This window comes from Thunnus maccoyii, chromosome 5 (genome assembly GCF_910596095.1).
Source record: "Thunnus maccoyii chromosome 5, fThuMac1.1, whole genome shotgun sequence".
NCBI classification, from domain to species: domain Eukaryota; kingdom Metazoa; phylum Chordata; class Actinopteri; order Scombriformes; family Scombridae; genus Thunnus; species Thunnus maccoyii.
Window position 1 is genome coordinate 1651328 of NC_056537.1, and position 14550 is coordinate 1665877.

Sequence of the window (14550 nt, forward strand, 5' to 3'; positions counted from 1 at the left end):
TATGGATCAAACTGTGACACATTTGCATTGTTTTCACACAGAAAGCGTTCAGTGACTACAGCCTTCAAATGTCCTCAATACTTTTCTCACTCAGACACAAACAAGCAACAAAACATTTTACATGTTTACATCCTCACTTCCAAACTCTTCAGTTTATGTTCAAACACTAACATGTATTCATACAGATCATAACCACACTGAAGTACATCTATATTCAACCAAAAAACAAGACGTGCTGTCAGAAATAAAGCCCACTGAAAGCTTTCCTGTAGATACACTGTAGTACGTTCTATAGAGAGCTACACATCTGACTGTATTTACACTCTATACACATGTATATACTATCAACCATCAAAACTACATATGCACAATAAAACACAGATGGCTGTAAAAAGATCCTCATGTGCTGCCTGTTGTCAGTGTTTTTATCTCAGTGTGTCTGATTTGAGTTGTTGTGTTTGGGTCTGCTGGAAGGATTTGCTTTTGTGTGTAAAGTGAGCTGCTGTGTCCAGCTGTGTGTTGGTAAAGTTCAACATGTGGACTCAGTGTTGAACCGTGCAAGGAATCAATCATAAACAGCATTAACATAAATACTTATTAACTTAATGATTACAATGTATTACCGATAGAAAAAAACACCAAAATAAGAAGAGATTTGTTATAAACCAGAATTATCCTTCAAATTTATCAAAGCAAAGGTGCAGAAAATACATGTTCGCATGCAAAAAGATGACAATCCAAAAATCACAGAACAAATGAAGCTGTTATTGCAGCATAAGAGCTTCTGGCAGCCGGAGCAGAAACGTCCACACAGATCCACTTCTGGGGAAACCCTTCATCTGCCGTCGGGGTTTCCAGGTTTTCCCATCGATGGCGTACTCCAGAGTCAGGCTCCTGTTGAGCGTGAGCACAGAGTCGCCTCTCACCACAGAGGTGAACAGCGAACCTTTGCTGTTGGCGAAGTGTCCTGGCAGGGACGTCCACTGACCGGTGCTCAGATTATAACAGTCCATCAGGCATCTCAGGAAGTCGTCCGACGGCCCGTTTCTCATGATGTACAGGTTGTCCCTGTGGCCGACCATGCAGTGGCCATAACTCTGGTGCCTGATCAGCTTGGTAACGAGCTGCCACTCGTCTGTACCTGAGATGTACTCATAGATCTCTGTGGTCTCCATCGGCCTCCACAAACACACAAATATCCTGCTCATGGTTTTGGTGCATGCTGCTCCCGCCGCCGGTCGAGGCAAGTGAGCGGCAAACGCCCACCTTCCGGTCTTGACATTGTATATTTCCACAGATGACATCATAATCCGCTCGTACTCTCCTCCGATGGCATAAAGACGACCGTCCACACCTACGAGGCTGAGATTGTAGCGCAGCTGTGCTGGACTGGCGATCTTGCTCCAACCATTGTTTTCAACACTGTAGCAGAAACAAGAGTCCACGGCTTGTTTATGGACTCCGTGAATTCCGCCAACGATGTAAAGTTTGTTGTCTAAAACAGTCACTCCAGCCATGGAGGTGCTGGCCTCCAGTGGAAGATCTGTCAGTGTTTTCCAGTTATTCCCAGTTTCATCCAGGTAGCAGACCGTCCTGGAGGCAGCATGAACAGTTTCACCTGTGCCACAGGTCACGTGGGCCCCCACTGCCACGAAAACACTCGGGGTCAAAGACTCCACGTAGGAAATCAGCTCTGATGGTAAGGTATTCCTGACCTCCTCCTCCAGGTCAGTGTATATATTTCGGATGAACAGTGCAGCAGCGTGGTAAAGGTCCATGAGACCAAAGGTTGCAGCGGTGTGAAACATGAGCAAGCAGTTGTCAGAGTCAATGAGGTTGATGAGATGCTTTGTGAGCAGCGCTGCCTGCAAGAAAGCAGCACTTTCAATGGCCTCAACAATGTCATCGCCATCCAGGAAGGGCATCTCCCCTCGTAGAACCGCCAAGGCAATGAGGAAACCTCGAGCACGCAGAGACTTGAGGTGGATTTCTTCCTGCCGACATTCCCTCATTCCAGAGCGATACAAGGCTCGGAAATAGTCGCAGCTCTGAACGAGTAACGTCTTCTCTTCAGAGAAGTGCGTGTCTCCGACCACAACGGTTAATTTATCCGAGACGACACCGGAGGTAGAACATGGCAGATACCCTCCACCGTCTGCACCCTCACAGCTGCTGGTGTCCTCTGATTCACTGCTGTGCACCGACATTACTATACTCTGACAGTGACTCACAAGAAAAAATCCTCCGTGAAAATGACATGAGACATTGACACGTTTCCAAAAGTCCTGAAGAGGAGCCGGAGAGAAGTGACTGAGTTTGAAGCTGTTTCACTCTTCAGGGAGACTCAATTCTTTCACAGCTTTCAAAATAGAAGCAGCTAAACATAGAAGAGAGCAGATGACCGGAGTGACATTCATGTTGTAGACAAGAGAGCAACAAGTGAACACATGGTCAGTGATATCTGCTGCTGCAAACTTAAAGGATCACTCCACCCAAAACACAAAAGACAAAGAGTTTTGAGATCTCCACTACTGAGACATTTGCTTTTACCAGAATGCAATTGAGGTGGAAAGAATTTTGTTTGTGCAGAAAGACGACATAAATGGTCCATATCCTAAGATACTGACATCTTGTTCTCCGTATGGGAATTTGGGCATTTAGCAACCTACAAATATGAGAATGGCATCGACTTTCTCATTGAACTTTCTGCCAGGAAGCAAATAAGCACATTCACCAAACAATTCTTATGAGGTGTAGCACATAAAAGAGTTAAAGGCTCAGCAATCTCGACAAATTCAACATAATATTCTTTTAATGTATTAAAACATCTGATTAATACAAATACAACATTAAAAGTGAACTTGTGAGGGTGTGAAATTCTTCTGTGATAACGCAGATGAGAAGCAATACTTTTGAAATGCTGGAAATCTGAAAAAGGTCCAAATATATCAAAAAAAGTTTTTATGCTTGGATGAGGTGGAAAAGTTTATGTATTAATAAAAGCAAAATGTGACAAAGTGCAATGGAAACAAATGATGTCGTACAGGAAGCATGTGACTTAAATGTCCCTGAAGCTTCCGCCCCACTGGAGAGACGAAACATGGCGGCAGATATTTTTCTTTCTTTTTTGTCTCTTCTTTGTCTTTATGTGTCTGTATAACTGACACAGGGCTGTTATCAAAACGACAACCTACAGTGAATTTTCTAAATAATTGTTTACAAAGATTATTTTCTGAATAGTTGTTAAAAGAGTTCAGTGTTTCATGGAATCTTTCTGCTGACATGTATAGCTCTGTTTTCTTTGACTTTTAACCTCCCGATCATGGATGTGAGCTCAGATCAGTTTGAAGATGTTTGTCTCTTTACATTCACTTACAGTGAGGGAGGAGGGGCTGACCTAGATTTGGGCTCAGCGTGGCAGACATAATACAGCAGGTCATGTGACCCAGCCGCTCCCTCATCAGTCAAAACAATCCTACCCACCGCATCCATCTCTGAGCAGACAGAGGGGATTGTGGGAATGTTGGACTGCTACTTTGATCTGTGGGACCGACTTCAGGTGATGCTCCTCTGCTCTGCACAGTTACAGTCACAGTACAACACTGGCAAGGGGAAGGAAGCAGGAACAATACAAGTAGTAATACGAAGGGGAAAAGGGAGGCAAAGAAGTAACTTCAATCAATAATGTTTGGTTTTACAGCACATTTACTGTATGATTCATTCTTAGCATTTCAAGCAAAGCTCTCATAAACTCATTGTACTCTACCTGCCCAACAAATAACAGACAGTTAGTGACGAGTAGTGGTGGAAAGTAAGTACATTTACTCAAGTACTGTACTTAAGATTTGACACAATGGATAATATAACAAGCTTTTAAAATACAACACATTGTTAAAGATGAAACCAGTGGTTTCCAACCTTTTTGGCTTTTGACGTCTTACAAAAAGCAGTGTGTAGTCGGGGTCACATTTCACATGTCTATGAGTTGTTAACAGCACCACCAAATAGTGATTTTTCCCTCTAAACTTCTCACATGCTTTCATTTCAATAAATGTTCAAATGATCCAATATTTCAGCAAAAATCAAAGATTAGAGAAAAAGTCCAAAAACTGAAAACAGATTTGTGTATCAGAACTTTGTTTTTTCTTCTTTCCTCTCCCATTAATCATCTCACCACCCCTCAGATTTATCTGCTGACCCTTTGGAGGGGCCCGACCCCTAGGTTGGGAACCACTGGACTAAAGTAGCTAACTGTATATAAAGTAGTTGAAACTAGCTCCACCTTGTCTTTTCATGATTAAATTCATATTAATGAGGCTTCATTAGTGAGCTGGATCTCATTCAGTCTGCAGGCTTATGTAACACTGTGTAACACACACTGTCTTGCATAAGCTGAGGTTCAGACAATCCACAACAGAACCTCTCAAACGCCGAGTGACGGGACAGAAAGAGCAGAGAGCGGCAGAATATGCAATGAAGAACATCAGAAACAACAGAGAAGCATTTCCTGAGGAAAGAAGAAGAGCACTGCTGTCAGTAAGCACTGATGCTGATTGGCTTGATGTTTGAAAATGACTGATAGCTACATCACCTGAAAACATCAGTGTACTGAGGCTGTTTGGCTTTAAAATAACTAACACACACTTAGGCTTTAATGCATTATATAACTCATAATTATTAATTAAATATAAATATCATAATTAGCTTATATCCTGTTGATCAATGTGCAATACTGAGCATTTTGGAATATTAACTAAGTTTTTTCTGTATTTAATAAGATATAAATACAAGATGAAAGTTGCAAACCAAAAGTGCCTTAAAAAAATCATGTTTTTCAGGAACATTTGTGAACCTATTCAGGTTTTGTTAAAAATGCATATGAGCAATATTTTTTAGCATAAATGATTCACAGGTGAAAAAAAGGCATGGAAGAGGTATAAGAGGCAGTATGCATGAAAATATTTGATGATAGACAAATTAACCTGCCTCTATCAGTTCTCTGGGTGTTTCTGGGAAACGTAGGAAACCACTGAGTGAAGTAGATGAATCAGACAGAGAGAAAATGGGTTCCCCAGAAATTAACTGCTGAGATTAATATTATTTCAGACTGATTCAAAATAAATCAGAAAACAATGTGCATAAGGTATAGTGTTTTCAGACAAGCTTCATCCACTCTGAAACAACTGAACAACAGGAAAACTGTGAAATCTCTTTCAGTGGATAAACAACCAAACAGTTGATGGTCTCCAACATGTGTTGATTAGTAAGACAGACTCAGGTTTCTCTGCCAACCTCCTCCTGTTCGTTGTCATCAATGTGTTTTAAATACAACACACCCTGTGCATTAGTTATCATCAGTACTGAAAAATGAAAAATCAGAATCATCTCTATTGTCCTCATTCAAGACAATCAATCAATCAATCAATCAATCAATCAATCTTTATTTATATAGCGCCAAATCACAACAAAAGTCATCTCAAGGCATTTTTCACATAGAGCAGGTAAAGACTGTACTCTTTAATTTACAGAGACCCAACAATGAAATTATAGTGCATCTCCCAACACATAGTGTTGATAAAAAGTAAGCACTAAACAAATCATAACAACAGTTAAAAAAAACAATAGTTAAAATATAAGATTACTAGATTACTTATTCAAATATTGTGAGTGCATTTTTTAAGAAACTCTAGTTATCAGTTATTTAATTTTCACTGCAGGACTTTTTCATTGTAGTTCATTTCTACTACAGTAAATTATCTGAATACTTCTTTCTTATCTACAAGCAAACTGCAAGACTTTAGAATCACCAGTCACACAATAATGTTGAGTGATGTTGGCTCAGTTTTAGTTATTAATGTTCCTATTAAAACTGATCATAAAGAGATTGTTATAATATTTACTCTTGTAGTATTTATTAGTCTTGTTTTGTTGTTATTAATATTTTAATCAAACAGTATTTTCAGAATTATTTCACCAAGGCCTCAAAATATTTTAATGTCTATTTATCAATATAAATATATTTTTCGTGATTATTGGGGAAGCCTCTCCTTTCTGAAGAGCCGCAGCACAGCTGGAGTGGCGATCTGTGAATTCCTGCGCCTGTTCGCTACGTAAAACTAGTCCGCGTGTTTTCTCATTGGTTTAGGGTTAGTTTTTCACGTCATTGATTTCAAATTAGTCGTTAACCAATGCAACTCAGCTTTTCATCCTCATGTGTTGTTGTTGTGTTTGTGTGTGTGTGAAGCGTGTGGTGTTATTTGATGTTTAGGCGGAAGGATCTATGTTGTCTCCGCGTGTAAACAAACGGCGGCGGCGGCGGAGCAGAGCAGCAGAGTGGTCGAGTGGCGCGCTTTCTTCTGGGCGAAACAGCCGGTCTACCGATGGATTGTAACCGTGTTTCCGTTTTATTTCGCTCGTGAGAAGGGGCCGAGGATCCCCGCTGTTGTCTGAGGTCATTACGGCGATATTTTCCGGTGTGTTTTCGTGTTTTGGGAGGATTTACGGGCAGTATGCTGCTCTGTAAACTGGGCTCCCTCTCCAACATCTCGTCCGGCGTGGATCTACCGGCGAAGCTACAGCTACAGCAAGGTAACGGTGTTAACGGGGGCAGGCCGGTGTTACGCCGTTTTCTGTGACCTGATTACTTTTCTCCTACCTAACCCAACCGGTCATCTTCTCCGTGACGCCGAAATAAGCACCTCCATGTGGCTGTTACAAGACTGAAATCAGGTCACATAACCCGACGGGTCACATAATACATCGTAACACGTGTGCCGGTGATACACAGTGTTTGGTGACCCATCAGATCCCGTGACCTGCATTGTTGGTTAGTTTTAGGCACGAGGGGTGAGATGGTTAGGGCAGGTCACAGAATCAAATGGTTCACCAAATACGGTGTAACACCGGCAAATAAACGAGGCAACCGGCGAAAATTAAAGTGCCTGACCGCCATTTCATGTACTTTATTATTTACTAAAAATGTGTATACTTGTCAGTTCATTTAACAAGTCGTTATGACCGAATATTATCAGCAGATGTAGATATTAAATAAATTCAGCCGATAACATCAGAAGCATCACATCAAAGAGGACCAGATAAAATGTTGTTTTTTTATTGAATAAATTAAAATTATTGTTTTAAATTCGCATATTTTCCAACAGTCCGGAGCAATTTTAAAGGCGAAATGTGTATCTTGTCATGAAAAGCGTTAAATTACGTGATTTCCATATTTTCAGTTTTCAGACATGACATTTCTGTTTTGTGTTTTTGTAAAACAGCCTGTTTTATACGGTTAAGGTGCGGATTTATCATCTGAAGCTACACACTGCATCTGTTTATTATCAAGTCGCCTTCAATCGTTCAAAAAGAGTAGATGATGATTCTATCAACAGTCCGCCATTTTTAAACGGCAGAACAACAAGAGTAATCTGAGGACATTTGTTAACGTGCTCGTGTGTGTTCAACGAAGTTTTTTATTATTTTCTGGGAGAATTAAGGCGGTAATTTCCATTTAAATCCCTTAAATAAAGAGCTGAGTGTTGAGCTGAAGCGGAAAAACAACAAAGCGAGGACGTGTTGGGGGATTTGGGGTTGTTAATAAAACTATAACGTGTATTAATCCTGATGTTTGTGTGTTTGTGTTTTGTTTTTGTGTTTTTAGCTAAAGCGGAGAAGCCGCCGTTTGAGAAGCTGTACCGGCTGGACTCGGTGCTCGGCAGCGGGGGATTTGGTACCGTGTACTCCGCCGTCCGCTTGGCCGACGGGCAGCCGGTAAGAACCACGAGCCGCTTTGTTTTGGTCGCAGCACGTGGCCGGGGTGCGCGCTCAGCGTCAAGCTAAACAAAACACACAGCTGCGCTTCTGGTGTGGCTTTTCAAAATAAAAGCAACATTATAGTCTTCCATTATAATAATAATTAAATTTGTGCTGCAGTTTTCGTTCACAGCATACATGCCAACGTTTAGATTTCAAAACACTGGAGATTTCTCAGTGGTGGAGGAGTGAAAGAGAGCTTAGTACTAGGGGTGCCATGGTGCAGAGCTCAGTACTGGGGGTGCGGAGGAGCAAGCTGCTGGCAGATCTGAAGGTGTGGGTAGAGGTTTCTGGTGTGGTCAGTTCCTGTAACTTGACTTTGTAGTTCATTCTTGGCTACAGTTACAGATAAAACAATCTCACTACAACGTCCCTTTAGTGGCTATTGTGGCACTCTATCATATGGTCATCCACATGTAAAAAGTGTTTGCTCAGCTGTAAGAGCATTGTAAATATTAAAATATCAATTTTCTGTGCATTTTTGGGATTTCTTGTTCACGTTGGTTTAAATGTGTGAAACGGTTAAAAGTTCATCGTTGTCTATAGAAAGAAACAGTCTCACTAGAGGTGCAATGATTATTAGTTGTCCACTATTAAATTAATTATCAGCTATTTTGATAACTGATTGCTTTGATTCAATTTTTAGAAACAAAGGTCCAAATTATTTGATTCCAGTTTCACAAATGTGAATATTTTCTGGTTTCTTTAGTCCTCTGAAACAGTAAACTGACATTTTTTTTTGACAATTTACTTGAGAGCGTAATTAACAGATTAATTGATCTGTTCTAATTTAGAATATTTTCAGATTATCACAACTACTTTCTAATTATAACTGCTGCTTTAAGATTATCTCAGCTGCTGAACTCAGTAAGAACTCACGTTTTGACTTTGTGCTTTTATTTGGAAGGCTGTGTGTATTCCCTTCACTTCCTGTTTTTTTTGTTGTCAGCTGTGCAGCTTGATGGAGGACAGTCCTGTTTTCACAAAGCTTTACATTCAGCTCCAATTTAAACATATTCTTTTGTTTTAGCCTCTTTGGAAACAGGAAGTGATGACATGTTTCATAATATATTTATGACATCACATAATTTACGTAAACAAAGAAATGCAAAGAAAGGCCAAGGTAGATAACAAATAGCTTAATGCTACTGTCAAGTTTTATTAATGGCTGCTCTTTATTCTGTGTTTTTTTTGTACAGAGCCTGTAAATGTCTATGTTCTATAAACTGTGTGGATGCTGCATGTTAACGGTGTTAATGTTGTTTCCATGCAGGTGGCGGTGAAGCACGTGTGCAGGGACAGAGTGACGGAGTGGGGCTCTTTGGTGAGATTTACCTGCAGATTAAGTTCCTGTCAACAACTTCCTGTCACTGCACAAAACATGCACAGTGTAAAAGCATCAACTCAACTTTATTTATAAAGCACTTTACACAAAACACAGTTGGTCCAAAGTGCTTTACAGCTCACACACAGGAAAACAACAGAAAGACGACAAAAACACAACACATGCAAAGACAAAAGTGACAACAAAAACAGAGTGAAGAACATAATAATAATAATAATAATAATAATAATAATAAAGGTACGTGGTCACAGAGACAACGCAGACGCACAAAGACTTTTTCTTTTTTATGTGTTTGTTTCTATGATGTATGAATTGTTCCTCCTGTGATTTTATGGACATGGAGTTGATATATTTTTAAATGTTTCCTTTGATACAGTCTCAGTGTGGCACGGTCGTTCCCCTGGAGATCGTGCTGTTGAAGAAGGTGGGCGGGGCGTTTGGCGGCGTGGTGCGGCTGTTGGACTGGTGGGAGCGGGCGGACGGCTGGCTGATGGTGATGGAGCGTCCTGAGCCCGGGCAGGACCTGTTTGATTACATCACGGAGCGCGGCGCGCTGGACGAGGCGGCGGCGCGCAGCTTCTTCCTGCAGGTGCTGGAGGCGGTGCGTCACTGCTTCACCTGCGGCGTCGTCCACCGCGACATCAAGGACGAGAACCTGCTGGTGGACCTGAGGACCGGACAGATCAAACTCATCGACTTCGGCTCAGGGGCCCTCCTCAAAGACGCCGCCTACACAGAGTTCGATGGTGAGTAAGAGTCCAGTATGACTGTTACATCCAGGGCGAGGACAGAAAGCAGCATTTTGTTTTGGTCAGGAAGTATTTTCAGGAAATAAACTGCAGCCAGTGTTTTCCCACCACGCTCACTCTGACAAACTGTCATTCTGTTGTCATGACAACCGCATCAGTATTTATGAGCCTGTTTTATGCTGTCATGTATAAAACACCTAATGCTCCCCTCCCTCCCTCCAGGTACGCGGGTGTACAGTCCTCCAGAGTGGATCCGGTTCCGTCGGTATCACGGTCGCTCTGCCACCGTGTGGTCGCTCGGCGTGCTGCTGTATGACATGGTGTGTGGGGACATCCCCTTCGAACAGGACGAGGAGATCCTGACAGGACGGGTCTACTTCAGACGCAAAATCTCTACAGGTCAGTCTTGAATACTGCCGCGCCACAAAAATGTCATCATCAGTGTCTCTGCAGCCCATCAAACATAAACAACACTGACCTGAACTGTGTGGTGTTGGTAGTAAACTGCCAGGGAAGAGGCTCTGCCTGGAAGACTCAGCTCAGGGCAAAAAACAGCTTTATTCTGATGAGAGATGTGACTGTGTTTAACAGCTGCATCTGAATCACTCCGTCTTTAGTGTATAGTACTCTACACTTACCCTCCACCATTTTATAGGATATATATAAGTCTGAGAGCGTAAATGTATCCACTATATAGTGTCCAAGACGTTCGCTATACTGCACTGTCTGTGGCATGTACACTACTAGTGTTCCTCTGTCGTTTTGGGGTAAGTTGCGTCAAGTCATGCTGCAAGTAGTCAAGCTGTGCTGGTACGCTGCCAGTGTTTTTACATCACAGCAGGGGGTAAAAGAAGTGTGGAAAGTGAACTGTTTGCAGAAAATGCAGTAGGCTGTTTGTCTTTGTACTCTTCCTCCCTGTGGTGTTTCTAACTGATCCACTCAACAAAGAGCTGCAAATATCTCCAGATCTTGTTGTGTCGTCCTGTTTTTATTAGAGAAAAGCGCAGCTAACTCAGTTATAAACACATGTAATTTCTTATATCTTCCTTCACCATAAAAAGACTCATGCCAGTTTGTCAGTGGAATGCTTTTATTATGAAGCAGCAATAGCAGGAAATGTTGGGTTTTCATCAGCAACAACTTAACATGACTCTGAGGGAAAATACAGATGCAGGAATATAGGAAAGAAACTAAACTTCAAACCATAAAAAATCACTGAAGTTACAAAAGTGCTGAGAGCTGAACACAAACACTCGCTTGTTTGAGGGGGAGGAGGGGGTCCTCACAGGTCATCGCGGGGGTTACCACAGCGACAGACCCGGGCTGATGGAGGAACCCTGTACTGTCTTACAATCCCACAAGGCAGTATGAAGCACTTTATGTATCAGTTTACTGCTCACTACAGTGTTAACTACTGATTATTGATTCTATAGTGAATAAGCGATGTGATTTCAGACACAGCCTCAGTTTGATGTTTGGTGCTGCAGAGTGTCACTTCCTGTCAAGATTCTTCATCTCCTTGTGTTTCTGTCACAGAGTGCCAGCAGCTGATTGGCTGGTGTCTGAGCCAGCAGCCGTCCGACCGACCAACCCTGGAGCAGATCCTCCTTCACCCCTGGGTGACGAGCGGCGACAGTCAGGAGACGAACGACAGCAACATCACGCTCCACGCCATCACAACCGACTCCTCCTCCTCCTCGACTTCCTCCTCTAGCTAGCAGAGCCTCTGATTGGTCAACAGGACGCTGGCACAGACTTGATTGACAGCTGTCCTCTGGTGGTGTTTCCTGGTGGCAGAGTGAGTCGTGGTCACAGTTCATGACGAGGTCGCCCCCTCCCGTTCATAGACTATTGTTGTTTTCCGTCTTGTGTTTCAGTTTCTGAGTGCCTTGAGTTTAAAGCTGCTTTGGTTGCCACGGTAACAAAATGCCAAGGAGGAGTCAGTTTCTTCAGAGATCCCATTAATTTAGACAAAATTAGAGCTGCAAAGATTTATCAATTAATGGCACAAAAAGCAAAAATGGCAAAAATTTGCTGATGTTTTGCTGATTGTATTTGTTTTATGTCTTTGTCAACTTAATATTTTTGGTTTTGGACATTCTAAGACGTTCTAAGACATTAGGGCTGTAATGTCTTCTTTTCATTATCAATTAGTCGTTTGGTGTATAAAATTTAAGAAAATGGTGTAAAAATGTTGAACACTGTTTCCCAAAGTCCAAGATGACGTTATCAAATGTCTTGTTTTATCCACAACCCAAAGATACTCAGTTTACTGTTGTAGACACTAAAAAAACAGAAAATATTCACATTTGAAAAGCTGGAATCGGAGAATCTTGGAATTTTCCTCTTCAAAATGACTCCAAATGATAAATTGACTATAAAAATATTTGGCAACCAATTGATTCATTGACTAATCGTTGCAGCTCTAATAGTAATAAACAACCTTATTGCTGCAGTGAGCGGCCACATCGATGCAACAGAACAAAGGTGAACACACCTGACATGTTATCTGCAACTAACCGTTATTTTCATTGTTGATCAGCCTGTCACATGTTTGATCCATAAAATGGTGAAAATTTCCATCCAGAGAATTTTCTAGTTTGACAGACTCCACTGAGCATGTGCAGGAACGCGGCTCTGTTTGCAGCTTCACCAGCTTGTTATGCTACAGATCACAACCTTTGACTGAAGTTCTTGGAGAAATTTATAATTTAGTACAAAGTCAAGAGGTTGTGATATGTAACATAAGCAAGTGAAGCTGTAAACAGAACTGCATGTGCAGTGGACAGTTACTATCTTATTATTTTTACTCTTTGGAGCCATTCTAAAGAAACTAACGTGACCAAACTCTTCATGATGAAGGAACATGTCACCCAGTGCAGACACAGTGGAATACTTCAAACACATCCAGAACATGTCTTTGATTTATTTTAACAAACGTGATGTATTTTACATCAAGTAAACATTCATAAATCAGTGTCACCAACTGTTGCGTAGCAGCTCAGATTACTGGATAAAACCAAAGAAAAAAAATAATAGTTACTAATATTCAAAAACAAGAAAATCAAAAAATTATAGAAATAAAAAAACATATGTTTATTTAATTAAAAAAAATAATTCTCCAACAACAGATGGATGAAATAAGGCTCACACTTGATTCAGCTGTTTTCCTGCAGTTTCAGTTGTGCATTAAGTTGCCTTCAGCCTATCAAACAATGTTAACCAACAGCGTAACAGTTCATCAACAGTCAACATATTTCCACCTTATCAGACTAAGCAACAGTTCACTTTAACTGACAAACAAATGACTGAAATGAACTGAAACCATGAAACAGAACTTTGAGTGTGTGAACTGACTGTTAATGGTGAGAATAACTGACAACATCTACAGGCCAAATGCATCACACAGGAGTTGAATCGCTGCCATGGAAACAGTGCCTGCGTCGGGGCTGGGTCATTTGGCCGGTATGGTGGTCAGCGCCGTAGGGAGACTGGTGGGAGTGGGGTGGAGGGCAGCAGGGGCTCGGGGGGATGCTGTGGGTGAGAACCTGGACTGTTGGGTCACCGGTCGGCTGGGATGAGCTGTGCTGCAGCTCCAGGAGCTGCTCACATAAAGCTGCAGGTAGAGCAGCTGGGAATAGATAAGGCACGTTGGGGGTCTGTAGGGTCTCCTCACCCTCCTGTAGTAGTTCCACTTCTTCTCTAATATATCCTCAAATGTGGGGTCCAGCATGCAGCAGTTGCCCTTCCTGTCCCCTCCGCTCTCCTGGACACAAAACACTCATTTAGAGACAAACTGACTCTGATGCTAATTTTTCCAGCCTTTCTGATTCTCATTGGAGGGAACTTGGAGATGATGTAGTCATATATGGTCTCTTGTCATCTCTGCACCTTTGGGCTCAGACGGGGGCGAGTTGGAACTGATGTCATCTGTTTGAAAATATTTTTATAATGAGGAAATGATAAAGTGAAGTAAACGTCAGACTCTGAGTTCTCTGTCCTCGCTGACGTCCTGCTCCTCTTCAGCTTCACTTCAGCTGGAAAATCTGAGGTTCATAAAGACAGTTTGACATAATCTGTTAGTTGTTTTGTTGATTGTTTTCTCAGTTTCTTGCTTCAAACTGGACTGAGTATTTTTTGAAATGTTTGGATGCCTGCATCATTACAATAACTAGTTTCAGTATTGATTGATTTTTGATGGGATCCATGTTTTTCTTGTGTCAGTCTGTCTCTAAACACTCAGCTGTCTCCTCAGTGTCATCGTGTCTCTGGCTGTAAAACGCACAGTCAATGCAAATGTTCACTTTTCTAGTTTGAATATATGAATTTTTTTACTTTTTTACATGTATATTTTGTACATTTGTTTTATTTATTTAGTAAAGAGACATTCCTCCTCATGTTTATTTATTTAAATTATCTTCTGTTAACTTTTTTTTCTAAAATGTTTTTGATTTTTATATTTTTTTTCTTCCTGTGAGCTGAAAACAACAAAATGAAGTTCAGGTTTGAGTTTAAGAGTTTAAACTAATTTTTCTGATTCTCATTTCATTTATTAGTTTTTTTTTTTTGGTGTTTTGAAATTTAAAATTCTGTCAGGAAAAAGTATTTTTTCACCAAAATTTTTCAAATTAAACCTTTTTTTGT

At 41.2% G+C, this 14550-nt stretch overlaps 2 protein-coding genes across 2 annotated transcripts; one reads left to right on the top strand and one right to left on the bottom strand.

Moving 5' to 3' along the window:
• Positions 1–764: 764 nt before the first annotated feature.
• Positions 765–2207, bottom strand: LOC121897245 (kelch repeat and BTB domain-containing protein 13). The gene has a single exon (XM_042411640.1). It carries the CDS (start codon positions 2205–2207, stop codon positions 765–767), a length of 1443 nt encoding a protein of 480 aa, XP_042267574.1.
• A 4073-nt stretch (positions 2208–6280) lies between these two features.
• On the top strand, positions 6281–12027 carry LOC121896811 (serine/threonine-protein kinase pim-3-like). Its single transcript, XM_042410840.1, has 6 exons — positions 6281–6588; positions 7661–7770; positions 9086–9136; positions 9534–9903; positions 10129–10305; positions 11443–12027. Exons 1-6 carry the CDS (start codon positions 6510–6512, stop codon positions 11622–11624), a joined length of 969 nt encoding a protein of 322 aa, XP_042266774.1. The 5' UTR covers positions 6281–6509; the 3' UTR covers positions 11625–12027.
• The last annotated feature ends 2523 nt before the right edge of the window (positions 12028–14550 follow it).